A 19359-nucleotide genomic window follows, 5' to 3' on the forward strand; every position below is an offset into this window, starting at 1 on the left:
TATATGTTCTGGCACTCCCACAAAAGCCCATCTAAAGTTGGTTGAGTTACAAGCTTTTGGAAAAAAATAATCAGTCTACAGGAGCTCAGGAGGCATTTAAATCTCTCTAAATTTCATGAAGATTCCGCTTATGCTGGGCATTGATCCAGCCTGGATACTCCATGGTCGCTACTGAAAGCTTCAGGTAGTGCCAGGCACAGAGGCTAGACTTAAAAACGCCGTGGAGAGGCTGCCCCTCACGATCTCCAGTAGCTGATCCTGGCTCCCTTCAGCTGGACTGGGCATGGGGGAATAGGGGCTGCTCAGTTTCCTTGCGCAGAGGAGTAAGAGACAGCTGGTTGGAGACTGTGGTTTCCTACGAGAGACTGGAGTAGGTTAAAAGGACCACATCTGGGAATAGCATGGGTCACCAATTTCCCAACTGCTGCATGTTAATGTACCACGCAACCCCTTTCCTCATACATTTTTTGCCTAAGTGAGAAAAGTCTGGCCCAGTAGAACTTTCCCCTAGATCTTGAAACAAGCCCTGAGATATCTGACTTGTTATTTGTTTCCTGTAAGGAAGTATTTTGGAAAGTAAAATTGCCTCATGCTAGTCCATGTGCATCCTGAAAGGTTATCATTACCAGAGTTTTTTTTTTTTTTTCTCTCTTTTTTTTTTTTCTTCAGGCTGATGTTTGTGTGATGTACTTAAGGGTTTCATCTGCTGACAATCCATATGGCTGTCAGTAGGAAACCTCATGCCAAAGTTTCTGACTAATTTCATTTTGTTTTCTTTAAGGAAAAAAAATTAGGAAAACCCACAAGTGTTTCTGAAGAGACAAAAGCCTAAATGAATAAAACATTATTCAGGGTACCTATTAAAGAGTTCTGAAGAAAACGATTCCAAGGCACCTCCAGAGCAAGTTAAATCTCTGTATTGCCTCAGGCAGTATCCTATGGAAAACTCACCATGAGGTGATGAGATAATGATAACAAGGACTGAACGAGGCACCGCTGAGACAAATTAGCATCACCCAGAAAACCTCAATACCCATCTCCTAAGTTAAATGTGTTCAAATGTGCAACTTTAATAATAAACTTTTGAGGTATTGTAGGCACATGAATGTATTTCACATCCCACAGTTACAGTATAATATATGCTTAACATTAGCAGGGCATTCTGTATGAACTTCATACCTGAGCATCAACGTAAGCCAGGTATTGCTAATGGTGTAAAAATTACTGCTTCCTGCCCACACCATTCCAGCGTAGGGACACTGGTTTGCTTGTTATATCACAGCAGCCAACAAGTCCATATTCTGGGCTTTAAAACTGCAGAAGTGCCCTTGTAAGATAACGGGGCTTCTCAGTCTTTCAAGGTCAACTCACAGCTTTCTGCAGGGAAAAAAACACACAGGCTACTACAGTAGTGTTGGGGGTTAGCCTTAAAGCATGTGCCGTCACACCTCTGCTGCCAGGCTGCTTCCCTTGGATCCTCCCAGAGCACTCACGGCTTGAGAACAAGTAAGAAGAAAGAAAAGTCTTCCTTCACCCCAGCTCTTTGCTCAGGCCAGACAGAGGGCCTCTCAGAAGGTCTTCATTTGCTGAAGACACTTTGCCTGGGGAGCCTGGTCCTGCAGCTGGAATGATGTGGTAGTGGAGGCTGGCACAGCTGAAGAATCTCACTCAAGTCAACAATGCTCTGCACGAATGCAAGACTCTGCTCACCTGGATCTGATTGCTGGATTAATTAGGCAGAAGGCAAAAAACAGTGCTGGTCTTCAGGAGAGCTGCTCTGGATTCCTTTGTGCTCCCAGCTTTTACTGTAGTAAAATCTTCCTTGGAGTGCCCAAATCAGACCACAGAAAATCCGGGGGATATCAGTATGAAATGTGCCTCCTCCTTCCCCTCCTAGAGTTGAAAGAAAAATATTTAAGCTGCTGAAATAAAAATATGAGTGGTCATTAAAACTTGTGGAGTATGTATTTATTCCCCATAAAAAGTGTGTGTTAGAATTGGACATTGCAACGCTGCTCCATAAAGGAAATTGCTTCTTCTCTTGGCACTCGGTGGTTTTCTTTGTGGAACTTTTCCATCAGAGCTTCAATGGGCAGTATTTCAGATTCAGATTCCCTTCCGTCTCCCTCCAAGAAACTGAATGTTGACTGGGACTCATGCCCTGGTAGAAATTTGGAGCACTTCACAATGGGATAAAGAGCTTCAGGCATCACCTGAGGGCTTTTAGGAGCAGCATCACTGGAAACCTCAAGGAAGATCTGATAAATTAGAGTCTCCCTGATATCCAGTCCCATTTTTTTCCACACTCTTCTGCCTGTTCTTTGAACAGTCCTGCTTTGACCAGGCTCCATGACTCCAGATGGAGCCCACCTGGTCATTTTCTCTGTTCAGAATTTGAATAGGCAAAGCCAAAAGACTCAACCTCAAAACTACAAAGGCATCAGATTATTCAAATTGCAGCATATAATATTTTGGTGCCTTGCTCTGTGACTGAATGTGCAGCCTTGCAGTAAGTCCTGTAGCCACCCCCACGGTGCAATGGGGGTGCTCAGTGCCTCAGGTGGGTTACAGCCCCTATCTCCATGCAGAAGTCAGTCCAGTAACATTGCGGGGAACCCAGAAATGCGTTCAGGTTTTAGGTATTCTAGGCACAAAAATTAGGCAACAAAGGAAAGAAGCTTGGATCATAATTTTGGGTGTTACAAAACTCTTGAAGGATTCTCCCTGGACCTGGAATCACAGAATCACTCGAATAATCCCATAGAACCTCACTAACCCCTAAAAATACTCAACTTCTTCCTTTTCCCTCAGCCTCATTGGCAGCACATGCCCAGGTACAAGGAAAGAAAGAGGGTCCTTTGATAAGCCAAACACTGTTTTTCCCTCCTGCCTCTCCAGTTCTGGTAGCCTAAGGGACCTGTGCTCCTTTGACTTGTGTTTCCCTGTCCGCTGCCTACCTCCTCAGTAGCCACATCTCTGTCTGATGCTGACCACATCAGGGCCATTTATCTCGATAAGACGACTAATTTCCCTTGTCTGGTAGATCGGAAGTGCCAGTTGGGATCTCCGTGACACCTATGTAAATCCAGATTAAGCAGATTTTTAAAAGTAGAAGGAGCATTTGGCCTGAAATCTTTAGGGTTTTCAGGTTTGTTGCCTAAATCAGTGTGTGGCAGATTTACTTTTCAATATGTAGGCTCTGATTTTGTGGGTTTGTATATGGTTTGAGCAAACGCTGCTTTTGCTAGTATTTACCAGTACAAAAGGGATATGTCTCTGGATGACTTATTCACATTGAAAGATAGAAACTGGAAAGAAGAAAAATACAGGAATTGTTCTGGTGTTTTTTGTTGTTGTTTTCTCATTTTAACTCAGCACAGTGAACTCCAGCAACTGAAACGGGGCTGAGGGCAATGACGGCCTTCGTCACATCCTTTTGAACCCTGATGCAAGAAAATGTCAGTGACTCCTGCAAAACATGCAAAAAAACCAAACCAAACCAAACCAAACCAACCAAACAAACAAAAAAACAAAACCAAAAACCACTGAATATGTTTTGGCTAGAGCTCAGCAGCTACAGGTTGTCTACCAAGTCTTGAACAAGTCTTAGCAATCATTTTATTTGTCAAAATGCTCTATGTCCATTTTATAAGTCAGTCTTTAGAGTTGTCTGATGAGGTAAGGAAATAAATGTCATTCACCTTTTGGAAACAGAATAAGTGAAGTATTAACTGACTCAGAAAAAGTAGCGGTAATGGAGGTCAGGTCTGGATTCGCAGGCTTCAACCTCAAATTCAGCCACTCTGAAATTTGGATTTGATGTGTGTCAATATAAAATAACACTAAAATGGATAATCTCAAATTATGGTCATTACAGTTATGTCTTTAAATGGCATGCTTGTTATTTCTGTATACTCTGCTTTCCCCTGGAGTAGAAAGATACAATTAAAACATTACCATCCTGCCAAAAATAAAAATAAAAATAATCTAATTCTAAATATTAGGAAACAAAGCTTAGCAGTGTAGAAACAATATTTAGCGCTTTGTTATTATAGTAATCTGTAATATTTCTGTCTTGCTATCTGTTGCTAGTAAACAGATACACAAATGTTAATCAGGACAATGATGAATGCTGATGCTAGGCCAGTGGTGATGCTGCACAAACTAAGAAGCATCTTACGTTTCTTCTGCAGTGTCAATGCATATGCTTTTATCACTCATATCTATGTTTTAGGCCAACCAGGACTGCCAACCCCTCAGGTCTGTTTGAATCCACACTTTTTTACAATGCTGGAGTTCTGATTTTTGATTTAATATGGCTCTGACAAAACTATTTTGAAGAGGCAGCCAAAACCCTAAAATAAATAAGCTTTCACTCTGATGGATCTTATTTGTGATATCAGTTGTGGTGTATCCTACAATACGTTGAGTCCATAGTTTCCACCTTTTCTGCTAACACACTTTCCACTCATGACTTATGCTCCAGGTCTTTTTTCAACTCTTCCTTCTAGTTTTGTCTTGCTAGCCATTGCACCCTGCCAGCATGCAGCTACCTGGCCAGGTAACCACGTCCAGGTTGTGGCTGAACTCTGAAGTCAATACAGCAAGGAGCATGATGGTAGAAGACTGCCAGGCCTGCACTCGTGTAAGAACCTGTTAAGGAAGGTGACAGAGGTGGGGTGCACAGCGGCGGATGTCCAAGTTGAGGAATGCACTGGCATTATGAAAACGCCTCCCTGCAAGGCAGAGGAAGGAATTTGGGTCTGACGTATTCCCTTCCACCTGTACTTGCTGGGAGACGTTGCACAAATGCAACCAAAACAAAGAGGATCCAAGTTCTAGGCAGAAGGCAGTGAGATACAAGACAGACCACCAGTTTTGAACAGGCCCCAGATTAAGCTGCAATTAAAACACAATGAGAACATACTTCTAGGCTTCTTCCTGAAGACTGGGCTGATGGACAGCCTGGAAGTCAAAAGTCACCAGAGCTGAGTAAGCAGCACGGCCTTCTTGCTCCTCACAGTGTGTGTGACTATAGACAGGAGGGATTTCTAGGTGACGACTAGCAGCACCATCTCCTCTGCTTTTGAGGACAGCTGGCATATAAAGAAGACTTTGTTTCAGCTGAGGGCTGTTAGTTGGGGTCCCTTTACTGAGCTTCTTGCTGCTACAGCTGGCACCTGCACTCAGTCAGGCCGCAGCCAGGCTGGAGGGGCTGGCTCGCAGGACACCACCGCAGGCCGGTGGCCCAGCCGTGACCACATGGATGTCCTCCCCCAGCCCCTCTGCCTGCTAAAACGCTGGTGCAGCTGAAGCAGAGCACTTAGGTGCTGGGTGGAACAAATAGGGCATAGATTCCCGACAGAAGATGGAAAGAGAAATGATGATCATGTAGAGGTGAGTCCCTCCTGTGGTACTCCTAGAGCCGGATTCACTCACAGGAACGTGATCGGCTGATCTATGAGAGGGAAAGTCTATGAAAAGCCTTGGTCAGACTCTTGGTAGCACCTTAATATGGACTCTTCTGGATTTTCCAGAGCAAGGAGAAAAAACAGCAATGTCATTTTCTTGGTATCAGCGCCTAATACAAGGGTCTGAACAGTGTGTGTGTGTGGCTGGGTATGGGTGAGAAATCTGACAGTCTAAGTATGATGTAATTTAGGTATTTTGGCATAGCAAAATGGAACAGAATTACTTTTCCTATTATCTTCCAAAAGTTATTGAAAATGATACGAAATATATTCTGTAGAAAAAAAAAATCAAGTTTTTTTTTTTTTTAAATGCAATTTCTTTGGCAGTTTGTTCATTCGTTATTCATTCACCCCCTTTCACGTTGTGAAGGCTTTCTATTATGAAACATTCTGTGAAAAAAAAATGAACAAAAAAAGTATACTACTTCTTTAAAATATATTGCAAGAATCCTCATTTCCAGATTTTTATAGCAGCACTAGCTGGTATTCTTGCATGCAGTTTTGTAATTTATTCTGAACATTCCACTTAAACCTTTTTTCAATAGCATGATTTTATTAGAGTCAGCTCACTGGACTTTCCCAAAAAGGTATTTAAGATCAAATAAAACCAGTGCTTGGAAAAATATCATTACAATATGAAAGCAGTTACAAAAACATTAGTACTGCAAAGTTTTATTTCAAATGGCTGAGCCTGCTGTACCCCAGGTTATTGCACTTCTACTTCCTCAGACACACTCACTGGAAAAATGGGAAAAACTGTCATCTTAGCAGTTTTTACCTGTTTCTCAAAAAAACCTACCCAATTTATAGGCAGGCAGCAATTTTTTTCAGCACCACCATTAATAAGAACAGCAGACTGTCCTTTGTTCCTGCATCCCTGGTCTCAGCAGAGGATTGCTCCCCTCACGCCCTGACAAGTGACCGGATCCAGGGCGTTCAGCAATTCCCTGGAGCGAATGGATTCAGGCAAAACAGGGGACCCAGCGGTGTGGAAGCAAAGCTTGGCAAGTAGGGCAAATCTGCAGCTGATACAAACAAAAAAGGTTCATTTTAGAAAAAAGTGCAGGGTGACTTTACCCGTCCTTTATGCAAAATATCATCTGGGCGTTATCCTGATGGGCTTCATGGCAAGGCCAGGCGGCGAGAGGGTCCCGTGCCCCACACGTGGCAGACAGAGCTTGTAGCACCATCCTCTGGATCAGCCAGTGACCACCGGCATTGCTCCCCATGGGCGTTACAGCGAAGACCAGCCCTGCAGTGCCCAAGGCAGCGTCTGCCTTCTCTCCGGCACCAGAAGGATGAAGCCATGAGTGAGCTGGCCAAGAGCCTGCCCTTTCCTTGTGTCCCACAGAACCGAGCCCGATGCCTCCGCGGCTGACTCAGCCCCTGCCTAGGCAAAGCCACGAGCTGGAAAATGCCACCAGACTTGTGTCTCCGCTCATCTTCTCAGCCAGGTGGCTGGGGCAAATACTTTCCTATCTTCGGAGAGAATTGACAGCTAGCACTGGTGGACGTGGAGTTCAAGCTGATGCTTGTTAGGTATTTTTGAATTTCATAGAAGGCATTTTAGAAGAAGTCTTTTGGGGGCGTTCGTGCTTGTAACCTCCCTTTAAAAATTGATGGTGGCCAAGAGAAAAAAAAATATCTTTAAACTATAATGAATTGAAATCTAATCTAGTGTATAAAAGAACATGGAGAATTAAAATAAAGGCAATCTTAATTGCTGCATCATCAAATTATGTGACACGGTCTTTTATTTTCAGTTCTTTGTATTTGAATGCTGGTATTTATTTTATGTGACACCTCTAAGGAGAAAACAGTCATTCAAATAGTATTCCTGGGAAGCAAGTTGTGTTCCCTTTTTCCCAAGCCCTTCCTAGGCCATTTTGTTACAAGCAGTATGTGTAGCAAAGCAGCATCAACAGACTTAAGTTTGAGGATTAGGCGTTGTATGTGGACTTTTAAATCCTCTTTTAAAATCGCAAGTTACTGTTCATATTACTTTTCTAAGTAGAAATATGCTTAAAAAGTAAAGTCTTTATTGCTTCTTAAAAGGCGTAGTGCTCTGTGATAAATTCTCATATTTTGACTGTTAATATGTTTGAATGAAAATTATTTATACATTTTGGTGAGGTTGAATGGTTTTCATTTGATTGCTGCCTCTGGAAATGAAAGCAGAGTAGCAGGAAATTTACATGTCATGCTGTGATGTATATCCAGATTATGAGATGATTGTGCAGCAGATGAACACCAAGTAAAATCATTTGCATCAAACTGTGACAACTGCAATTCCTGACAAGGCCTCTTAGTTTTTTGGGCTATTATCATTGTACAAGAATATAATCTATTGACAGCAGGGCTGTTTAATACATTTAAAGGCAGACAGTGGAAGAAATCTTAACTGTTTTCATTCACCACTGCACAAGGGTGCAGATCAAAAGTGAATTATATTTAAAAATATGCATGTATGATGATAAGATGCATGACATTCATCAACCTGTTTAGTCATGGTTAAGCTGCGATGGTGAAGATCCGATATTACTGCCATATGTGGTCTGAAATAGAGACGTGAGACTGAAAATTATATTATTGCCCAGCAGAAGTGAATAAACAGGGGAAGACATTCTTTCTTAATCTTTCTTAACCTTTCTTCTTGGATTGAATTCTGCCCTTTTGTACTTTTTAGAAGTATTTTGTCTTAACTTCAGCAAAGCAGGTTTAAGCATTTAAATCAGCTGGCATTTTATTCTTTTCTGTGTGGCAAAAAAGCATCCCTGTTTTTTTTTCCATAATAATAAAAAACAGTTGCCTTTGCAGGACTTCAGATATCAACTGTGTTTGGATCAGGATCCACATAAATGTTAATGCATTATGTTTCCTATATCAGGTATGATCTTTATTGTGCTAAATTAATTAAGCTAGTAAAAGAGCAAATTAAGGGACAAGCTGTCTAGTTTTAGAAAAATATTTTGATGCTCTTTTACAAAATGCAGCAATCCCCTCCATGGCTCAGGGCCAGCATTTCCTGATCTTTTTTGGTGCATTTAAATGTGCAAAATACTGTTCAGCGTGTTCATCACAGCACCGCCGGTACTGGTGCATAGCCTCCACGCAGAGACCTGCCACTAGGTGCCTTCAGGGCTGTGTCGGTGGCTGTAGCACCACAGCTGGCCAAGGGGACATAGATGGGGGTCCTGCAAGCTTTTAAAGGATTGATTAAGAGTTCTTAATTCTCCTAGGGAGAATAGGAGGGTAGGGCTGGAACTCGAAGTCTGTGAGATGTCTCTGCTAAGCTGCACGTGTGAACGGTGGATCTGCTGGAAGCCATCAGTATCCTTGTCAAAAAAAAAAAAAAAAAAACCACAACAGAACTGATATAGGGAGGTGCAGCACAGCCACAACACAGGCCGTCCTATGTGAGCAGGAGCAGATTTATTGTACGTGTACAAGCTGGGTGCTTTCAGATGAGCTCACTGAGAATCAGAAGCAGAAAAGCTTAAGCAATGTCAGTGCAGATCTGCAGGCTGCATGGTTGCCCCTGTTCTGGACCTGACCAAAGAACAAAAGCAGCCTAGGTGCTCAGTGATTCAGCCTTGGTTGTCTTGGTACTACGCTGTGCCCAGGCATGTGCTACCTAGCTCAAGTCAGGGCTCACTCCAGGATCTGCAGAAGCCCGTATTTTTCTGTGGGGCTCCCGCAGGCAGCACTCGCCAGAGGTCACCCCTTGGAAAGGCTGTGTGCACTGGAGTGTGGAGAGCCTCAGGCAAACATGGGGTGTGTTCATTTTACCATAAAGGGAAGAATTTCATCACATTTGTATTTTGAAAAGTGCTTTCTTGAATTTTGTGTGCATTCAGCAAGGCTAGCATTTTTTACCCCTAAAGTAAAGCATGGCTGTCGTGTACGCATATCGACAGATGCTGGAGGTATTTTGTAAAAAAAAAAAGGAGATTTGAGATTATCTGAGATCCTCAATACAATTGTAAAGGTTGGCACCACAGTACTATGTACACAGTAATGGTAGGAGATTTCCAGGTGCAATGGCTGGATTTACCAAAATTTTCACTTGCGCATTTATGTTAGAAAATAAGCAAAGACTAGGGCTAAGAAGTCCCAGATTATTTTTTTCCCCTCTGCTTTTGACTTGAGTGATGCAATACTAGTCATCTAAGCTAACTTTTTGTCAGTTCCCTAATGATAAAATGGAAATACGCAGTACTTATTACCTCCCAAAGCTGTTAGCAGAGCTGATTAACATTGACAAAGGCATTTCTACGTACAGAATAGTTGCTCTCCAGTCACCGCAGTCCAGATTCCCATCGGCAGTCCATTCCCACCTTTGCTTGCGCTTTCTGTGAAGTAAAATAGGCTCTGGAGATCCCAACGGGATGTTGTAAGCTGTAAAAAAAATATTAGAAATAAAGAAAAGATTTTAGTGATTTTGCAGGGAGGCCAACAATGATGCAAATGTCATTTTCTCTTTAGTCTGAGACAGAAAACCAAGATATGCGCCTAGTTGTCTGCCCTGCCACTATGTAAATTCCATTGCAATGAACACTTGGTCTGCTTCACCTAAATCTCCAAATACACCTAGGGTTTCATCCTCCATGGTGCAGTGTTTAGGATACTGATAAAAAGGGTCTTTTCCTGTGGACAGAACTGGGCATCTTTCCTGCTTAAATAAAAGGGAAAAAAATTGTCTGACCAGGACAAGAAAATTTTGCCTTGTGTTCACTTTGCTGATAGAGAAAAACATGCATAAATGGATAGAAACAGGTGGATTCTGTATTACTTTTATTGATTCATCTGAAACCAAGATTCAGCTCCATAGGTCAGGAAGATCACACCCAGAGCATGAGGCCTCTAGACCCAAAGACAAACATTCAAGCAGCGTTGCACTTTTCCCTGTTCCCTAATTACTGAGTTATTACCCATTTCTGACATGAGAGAAGAGGACACCCAACCAGTCCCACCTTCTGATGATCCCAACATACCCTTGTTGGCATAGCCTGAGTATTTTTGGGAGCTAAACCCCTCTAAAACACCATAGAGTACTAGGACGTTGCCACCTCCTGTGCTGGGCTTTATGCGTGTTGCTTTATTTTGACATTGGAGAGCTTGCTGGGTTTGGTAAGCCAGCTAAATACTAACCATTTGGGGGTCTTTCAGATGTCAGCATACCGCTAATATGAAATCAAACCCGTTTTTATTAGGTACTCCTGATTCACCAGAGAAAACCTACAGATTAAAAAGTTATCAGGTTTATGATGTCGTCCTTTTTGGAGCTGAGGAGCAGCTGTTGCTACATAACAGCTCTGAGCATGATGAACATTTTGGGAGAAGGGGTAATTTTTAAATAAAAAAGAATGTAACTACGCTGGAAGAAAATCTGGCCACTAACTTCATTTGACATGTGTAATAGACTGTGATAGTTTTTTGGGGACTGCACGATGCAAAGTAAAACGAAGCTGGTAATAAGCAAGTTGGCATTTATTCTTTATGTAGGAATATTTGTTCCTCAAAGTCAGACTATGTGGAATATTAGCATTTGAATAAATTATTCAACACTTTCTAGAGAACGCAAGGGGAAAAAATCTTTTCAGCATTATAACATGACAATCTACAGGGTAGTAGAAAAAGAAGGCTGTCATTTTTTCTTCAATTACAAAAGGCAAATATTTATTATTTATAAGTATTCGCCTTGTATAGGCTTAAATGTTATTTATGAACCTGTTGCATAGTGATTTTCAATGTAACTCATTATTTTTAGCCTTAGGGTGTTGTAAAGGAGCATGGATATATTTAATGACACTCTGCTAGTCAGCGCAATTACACTGTAATCATTATGTAAAATGTGCTATTAATTAAACCAATTTCTAGTTAGAACATTCTCTTCTGCAGGGCTTAATCTTAATCTCTGGCAATCTTTCTCTCTGTTTTTCACCCATTAATTATATGATTACTTTTTAAGTTACATATGATAAAATATGTTTTTATTTTTAAGCTTAATATGCCCAATTATTTGTATTTATCAGGCCATTTGCCTGAATTATTGAAAAGGCTTTATTTTCCAAACCAAGAAAGAAAAAAAAAAAAACAAAACAGGAAACGTAAGATTATACAGTTATCTGGGAGTCAACAGTAACTGATGACTGACAATTGTTTCTGATATTCTTTTTAGATGTTATATGGCTGTATTTAATTTTCCGTTCAGAGAAGTCTCCTCTTTGGTCTTCCCTTTTTATCCTAATTGCCACACAGAATTCTATACCTGCTTTTAAATGCTTCATTTATTCACAGAGACAAATCTCCAGATATTTCCCCCACTGGAATGGTAGTTCTATGGTAGTATTTTGTTAAATGAAATGTGGTTATACTGAAACATTGCTCAATCTAACACGGTTGACATAAATGCTGACTAAATAATAATTATTAAGGCATGATGGTATTTTTCACATAAAAATTAATCCCATTAACAATTCTAGTTAGAATAATAGCAGTTAAATGGCTACCACACTTCATAACAGGAAAAAAAATCACCTAGTTTTTGAAGTCATCCTTGCTCTGCTCTACAATGACCCCTTGTGGAAAAAAGACCTGAAAAGAGGAGGAATCGGCTCTGAAGTCTCTGAGTTTTTCCCTGGAAATTTAATAGCTACCCAATACAGATATGTAAAAGCAAAAAGGTTTTGTTCTTGCAAAGCTTGATTGTCAAGGATTATGGACTAAAAAGCCTTAATCTCAAGTCCCAAGCTTTTGAGAGGTCTTCCCTTGTGGGTCTCCACTCCAGGGCCTCTACTGCCGCCTCCCACAGCAGCTCCTCCTTGGTCCATGCAGCAGATGCACGGAGACCTCCACTGCCTTGCCATGCTGCTGCCTCTGAAACCATCTCTCCTACTTAACCCTCAGGTTTGCTGAAGAACTCATAAGGGGTGGTGTAAATCAGAAATACGTATTTTTCCTTTCTATTTTAAGAAACCCTCTGGATCTACGCAGGTGTAAGTGAGGGTTGTACAGCCCCACGTGGGGCACGTGTTTCCTTACTTCATCCCGTTCTGTGAAGGTTGTCACCTGCACCAGCAAACAAGAAGCAGATGGCCAAGAACCACATCATCCTCAGTCTAAAACACCCCTGAATCTACCACGTAATCCAGCCAGACTCGTAGCCCCTGAAGCAGCCAGCAGAAGCTCGGGGACCTGCTCCCAAGTCACTAACATCCTCTGTACACCGGCTTTAATGAAGAAGTAAGCACCTCTGAGAAAAGTGATCCCAAATAATTTCTAGATTGGGCAGAGTCACTTGAACTTAAACTTCATTCTCCTTGAAAGTATGTATAGAGAAAGAGATCACAGGTACCCTGAAATCCTCTTGCATTTTCCAAGAAAACTGAAATTATTAAAAGAGCATTGGGAACAAGGGAAGGTCTGTCCTGACCTATCCTCGTCAGATGTACAAACATCTCAGAACGCTCATCAGCCACGGTGGATGTTCTTTTCTTTCCGCTCTACGTTGTTTTATAAATAGCTTATAACTCAGTGTCTCCCTGACCTTGCTGTGGTTACTGGAGTAATTTCATTTAAAGATGAAGTGTCCTTGAATAAGTTTTCCTATGCATTAAGTCAAATATCAAATTCTTCAATATTTGGGGGTGCTGGTGTCTTTTCTGCCCCCAGCTATTTATTTCATGAACAAACCCATTGTGGACAATACAAGGAACCTGACTTTGTGTTTTTGTATGCCTGATGGATGGCAGACAGAACATCATCCTAGCTGCATCCCTTCTGTGCAGGGAGCTGTAGTGGTGGAAATTGCACTTCTTCAGTGATGTCCTGTGTCAGGACTATGTCTGTCATTTGGAAACATTAAACGGATTTTCTTCCCTTTCAGATGTAAAAGATCCAAATGACCCCTCCTGTAGCCAAAAGCACAGCATGTGTAATGGAGAGACAACTGGTAGGTGCTCTGCAGGATGAATACATGACCATTTCACAGCAGCCTTATATGACAGGTTTAATCAGCTGCACATAATCCAGAACAAAGACTGCAGAGTTAAGGGTCTGGTGTTTGCCAGCAAATCCCCCCATGTCTGCGATAAGAGGGGTAAGGTCTGTGTGTGCATTGTGTTTCTTAAAAAGGGAATCTTCACCCAGATGAAGAATTCATGCTTCTGGTTAGTGCTGCTATTTCTGCCATGTCAACACTTTCTCTACCACTGCCATTCTGACAGTGACACGAGACTGATTCTTTTTCCTAGAGCAAGAAAGCAACTCTCCCTCTTAGAGGAACTGATAACTGCTGCTGTAGTCAGCTCTCACTCAGAAACTGGGACTTAGATCAACAAATCCTTTCAGCTTCACTTACAAGAGCATGAGACTGGCAACTTCACCTGCCTGCCATGTTCTGTCACTTGTATTGGCTTCCAACTCCTTCTGCCACATGCTGCCTTTGCTAAATACCCTTAAACCCCTGCCCTGTGCAGTGAGGTGGCAGCTGCAGGGGAGGGCAAACAGAGACCAGCAGCTATGGAGGGTGGAAGGAGGACATGACGTACTATGCCTCTCATCCTGCAGTCTTCTCATGCTCTAAAACCAAAGATGTGGAAAACCCTCATCCTCAGGCACTGCCTGGCCGCTGCCTGCCTCTGGCACCGCTGGAGCAGGCTCGGGGCTGCTCTCACTTGTGCCATCCCAAATAGCACCTGGGGTGGCTCAGAGCAGGTCCCAGAGCACAGGCACGGCTGCTCGCTCGCTGGTCCACCCCAAAGCATCTGAAGCCCACTGTGGGGCCACAGGCAGTCGGCGGCTTTGCTGTTTGTACGGCGCTGCATCACCAACTGGAAATCCCCGCCAGACCCATTAAAGCAGTTCGCTGGTTTCTCCGTGTTGCCCGAGGTGAGAAAAGCAGCTGCAAGGGAGAAGAGGGGTCAGTCCCAATGTACCTTGCTATATCCACAGGACAGCCGTGCACAAAAGGTGTCCAGTAACAAAGGCCGTAAACTCTGTGATGGAAAAGTAGGAATTATGGCTTTGGGGCACAGCGCATACTCACTGCCTGTCTCCCTGATGTTGACTTGCCCAGCTTCAGTCTCATCTCACACATGGTAAATATATACATAAGTAGGCAAATTTATAATGATAATAATGTCTATAGGTGTGCAGTGTGAGTAGGAAAAGGATCACAAGACAATGTCTCATCTGGGATCCCACTTTACATATTATCAAGCTGTTATCCCTCTGTGCTGCGGGTGCAAGAAAAAGCTGGTGGAGAATTTGAATTTCTTGACAATTTTCCTTTCCCTTTTTTTAACTTTATTTTTTAGGCTGCTCTTTCCTGGATGAACCCAGCCTTCTCTTGCAGGCTCCGAGGGAGCCATGAGCTCACTGATCTGCCAGCAGGTAGCTTGCAAAGAATCCCTGGCGAACAGTTCGCTGCAACTCTATTTTTAATATACATTGCTGACCCTAATGATGGTCTATTGAGATGAGGGCAAGGAATGTCTGATCAAGTGGAGATTAATTTTTGACTGTGCTGTCTGGAAATGCATGAAAATGCACTCCTTTTTCTATTTAGACTCACAGGATGCTTTGATTGATTGACTAGTTTACAAATGAAGGTGATAAAATTAGGTTGAAGACCACATACATTTCTTAAAATGAGTCTGGCTGGTCGTGGAGACAATGAGGTTTGGACAGATTGTATTGCTGGTTTAGGCAATCTTCTGAACATGTCAAGATTTATAGACCTGTACTGTAATGTTACAATTGCAGCTCACTGATATAGGTTTCTTTTCAAATTCTTTCCCATTTTATTTGAAAAAGGCCATTAGAGAGTTATAGACTATTGAAAAAGCTTTTTCTTTGCTAACCCTTAATAAACTCTTCCAAACAAGGACTACTGCATTTTTGTATTAAATTTAGACCAAAATCTATAAAACATGTTCTCCCAGGTTTGGATAATTTGATTATTATTATCTAAATGGAGTTATGGTTCATATTGGCTTGCAGTAGCATACATAGTAAATAAAAGGTAAGTTAAGGTTTGTACACGATCTTAGGACACTGAGGATTTTTCACTCTTCATTTGGATTACTGTATTTTGGGAATGGCGAGTATATTTCCCCAGGCTGAGAAATTATAAAAATAAAATCCTCAGAATGTGGTGCTGAAATTAATGTTGCATTGAGCTAGAAACAAATTACTATTAACATTTCTTTACTCTTATTGTTGCACAAATACCCACAGAAGCCTTGGGATTTTCTTAATAAAACAGACAAGGTTTACCAAACAAATGAAAACAGACGACGATGGGTTTCATGCAAAATTAAAAACCATGATGACATTAAAAATCATTACAAGAGATGAGCAATAGATAAGATATCAAAGCTCTTTATGAATTAATAATCAATTCTATTTTATACATTTTGCCGTCAGACTAATGTTATCCAAGAATTTTGTCAGCGATGTAATATGGGAGAGGGGGCCTGGGTACATTTAAAATGTGTGCTCCAAGATTTTGTCTTCATGTCTTCTCCATCTTAAAAAAAAAATAAAAGCACACTGAAATGTGGTGCCTTCATGCGTGCAGGGTGCTTGAGGACTGGGAAGACAGGATCAAGGTTCAAATAACCAGTCAGCTACACACAGCTCTCGGGACATCAATAAATATGACAAATACAGAGCCCGGCCGTGCTGCCTCGCTGGGGAAGAAGCGAGGCTGCCCCTGCCACGGGAGACTGGCACTGAAGGCATGCCCAAGGGGTGGGAGGCACCAGGAGCAGCAGAGACGCATCGGGGTGGGAGCCTCAAGAAGTGCACAGTGGAAATGCTGAATGCCACCACGACCCATCGGGCAGATGAAAGAGGCTGCTCTAATTAAAGCCCTGTGGGAGCGTTTCCACCTCCACAGAAGCTCAGCGGTGGGAGGATCAAACATGCCTCGGGATTCTGGGCAGTGTGTGAGCCTCCTTCATTCCCTGGGCTGTGAAAAATATCTCCTTTGTTGGGGTATGGCAAAGAAACCTGACTCTGCATGCCTTGGGGCCGGGCTCCTTCCTCACCCAGCAGTCCTTCACTGCGAGCTTCGGAAGAGCTCCTTGTTTCATGGTCTGACCACGGGGCAGGATTTTCATTAGTTTATTTCACCTGTGGCTCCCAGGGAGATTTGCTTTTGCCCAATTTGAGCACGGCATCGCCTCCTCCAAAGCTGACTTCATCCCTAAAAAACAAACAAAATAGGTTTTGGACTTCATCCTTAAAAACCAAACACTTCTGTAGGTTTTGGAAGGAGGTGAGGATCACCAACCAGGTCAGGGCAAAGCCCCCAAGGAGGGCTGTGAGAGCTGCATAGCCGAGCAGGGTGAGCGCTGAAGTGGAGGACATGGCTGCTGCGGCAGCGGATGCAAAGATTTTGGTCATCACCTATCCAGTGAAGAGCTGCGAGGGGAGATGAGTGATGTGCCAGGAAGGCCACAATGCCAAGGCACCACTCACCTGGCTGACAGCACCTGGGCCGTGGTGCAGGCCCCGCAGAGGCCGGAGCCCACCCGGCCATATTGTCTGCATGAGTCCCTCACCAAGGCCAGGCCTCTGGGCTACTGCTCTGCCATTTCGATTTCAACCCATCGACGTGTGGTTTTTCCTACTTTGCAGGCTCCAGATCTTATAAGAAAATTGGCATGCAAAGAAAACAATAAATATGTAAGTTCAGAATTGGCTGGCTACTAAAAATCGGTGAGATTGCTTTCCTATAGGGTTCTGACAATGTAAATAAGTCTCATTGGAAGAGGGGATTTCTCAGGCCCGTGGACTTCACACCCCACCACAGATGGTGCCTGGTGATTTTCAATATAAATAAAAACCTCTATATTGAGGAAAAAGCAGCATTAAGCAACACAACAAATGCTTTCTAATGCTAAATTTCTAATCACACATTAGCTAATTTTCAGTTGTTTGCTTCTAATCAGTAAAAAATAGATTACCTCTTAAAAACACAACATTAAACCCAAAGAAAATAAGATGGCAAATCAGAAAAGACCTTGATGTTCCTCATTTAAATATGATTACTTCCCTCTATCTATTCTAATACACTTGAAAGCACGTTTATTCTCCTTCCCACCCACTGTAATGTGAGCGACTCCCGTAATAACTCTAAATGTTTTCTAGAAATGCATGAAATCTTCCAACAGAGGTATTTAAAGGTTTAGATATGTTTGAAATACGGCTATTTTTCAATCGTATAAGCCAGCCAATCCAGGTGCCTGTTAGTCTACAAGTGTCTGCCATCTTTCTCTGATTGTCAGGGAAAATAGACTGATGGATCACTTCCCTGTGTCACTGCTCTAGACTGGTGACAATCAGTGAAATGATTGTGTCTGCCTCTACACATATCTGTAATTGATTGCCTAAACCCTAAGACTCTCTTTCCCAGTTGATATGATGGAACATTGGACTGAAATCACTCTCGATGAGGAGGAGTCAGGACCATTTGTTATTTACTTCTTTCCTTGCTCCTTTCTTCTACCCTGCTTGAATTGTCCCACAAGAACACATTATGGTAATCAGACAGAATGTATGTATAGGAATCAATCAAAAGGAAAGCCGTCACAAGAGTTATGACATTACAAAGTCTGTTTGTAACTTTTGATTTATGGAAGATTTTCTGTTTTATAAATTGAGAGTGAGGCATGTTGGGATGGCTTAACCCTTGAACTCCTCAGTGAAGACAAAAAAAAGCAGTGGAATAGGAGAATTAATACAGCATGGGCAGAACCAGCCTTCATTTACTCATTACCACTTGATTATAAAATGAGACAAATGTTATTCGTTTTGTATTTCTAGATTGTAAATGTTTTTGTACGAAAGAAAGATGCTTTACAGGAAAACAAATAAATATACATTCTGCCATAAGACTTTATAATCAAAGGCTATGAGCCTGCAAAGACTATACATATGCTTAATTTTTGTGCTGTGGCATCCAACAGCAGTCCATCCCTGTTCACCAAAACATATGCTTAACTTTAGCTCTGAGCCATAATCTTATTGAACTCGATGGGTTTTAAGCACACACTTATCTTTAGACTTTAGGAGCTTTGCTAATACCGATGAACTTAAACATCTGCTTCCCATCACCGTGTTTTTCACCTCTTTGTGGTCCCTTCAGGTCTGCGACCCAACTCTTAAGCACATGCTTAACTCTGCAGACACGAATAGAGTAGATGCATAAAATGAAGCACATGCATAAAGGTGTGCAGAGCTGGGTCCTAAATGTAAGTATAACATGTTAAATGAATGCTACAAAAGGTGTAGAAAAGATACCTTAAATAGCCTACATGGTTGTTCATATCTCGGAAGATGTGTGTGTATGCATGCATGAATGACTGTGTGCATTAGAAAAATATGTATGTGTGTATTGCATATATTCATTTTCTTCCCCAGACAGAATGCCTGCATTACCACGTTACCATCTTAAACACATTATTCTGGGTGGTTTTTTAAGTACATTTAGAAACTCTCAGCCGCTACTACTTCCTGAATTACCACTAACCCTTCCTCTTTCAGGACTTCTATACACCACCTTGTTTCTAATTTAATACACTACTTTGCTACTCTGATTTAATTTCTGAGATGATGCTGGCTGAGCTAAGCAGTTGTTTTTCAGGGGGAAAATTGTTTTCCTGTGCCATTTTGCTTGCACACATCCTCATAAAATAGTCCTTGTTAAATAGCTGCTATGTTCTGGATGGGAATGGATTTCAGCAGGGGATACAACAACTTCTGAACGTGTAAATACTTCTTGAGTCTACTTCTCAAGAAGTGTGAGAAACAGATGTGCTTGTGAAACTTCAGAAAGCATGTATCTCATTCAGAAGACCCATCTATTTTCTATCCA

General features: G+C 42.0%; 1 protein-coding gene across 14 annotated transcripts in view; it reads right to left on the reverse strand.

Annotated features, from left to right (window-relative positions):
* The window catches only part of LOC310903257 (uncharacterized protein), a 142905-nt gene that overhangs the window by 18620 nt on the left and 104926 nt on the right, over positions 1–19359 (reverse strand). For 9 of the 14 annotated variants that reach the window (XR_014587385.1, XR_014587386.1, XR_014587387.1 and 6 more), the window contains 2 exons: positions 16614–16686; positions 14967–16005 (listed from right to left, as the gene is read on the reverse strand). Coding sequence is in view for 4 of the 14 variants with exons in the window: in XM_083846117.1 (XP_083702243.1) it covers positions 15963–16005; positions 16614–16686 (116 nt within the window). In the remaining 10 variants the exon portion in view is untranslated. Of the gene's footprint in view, positions 1–1710; positions 1894–5283; positions 6497–9751; positions 9870–14966; positions 16006–16613; positions 16687–19359 lie in introns of those variants that run through there. The other 5 variants (XR_014587382.1, XR_014587383.1, XR_014587384.1 and 2 more) reach the window with 2 other exon arrangements.

This window comes from Anser anser (genome assembly GCF_964211835.1).
Source record: "Anser anser genome assembly, chromosome: 8".
In the NCBI taxonomy this organism is placed as follows: domain Eukaryota; kingdom Metazoa; phylum Chordata; class Aves; order Anseriformes; family Anatidae; genus Anser; species Anser anser.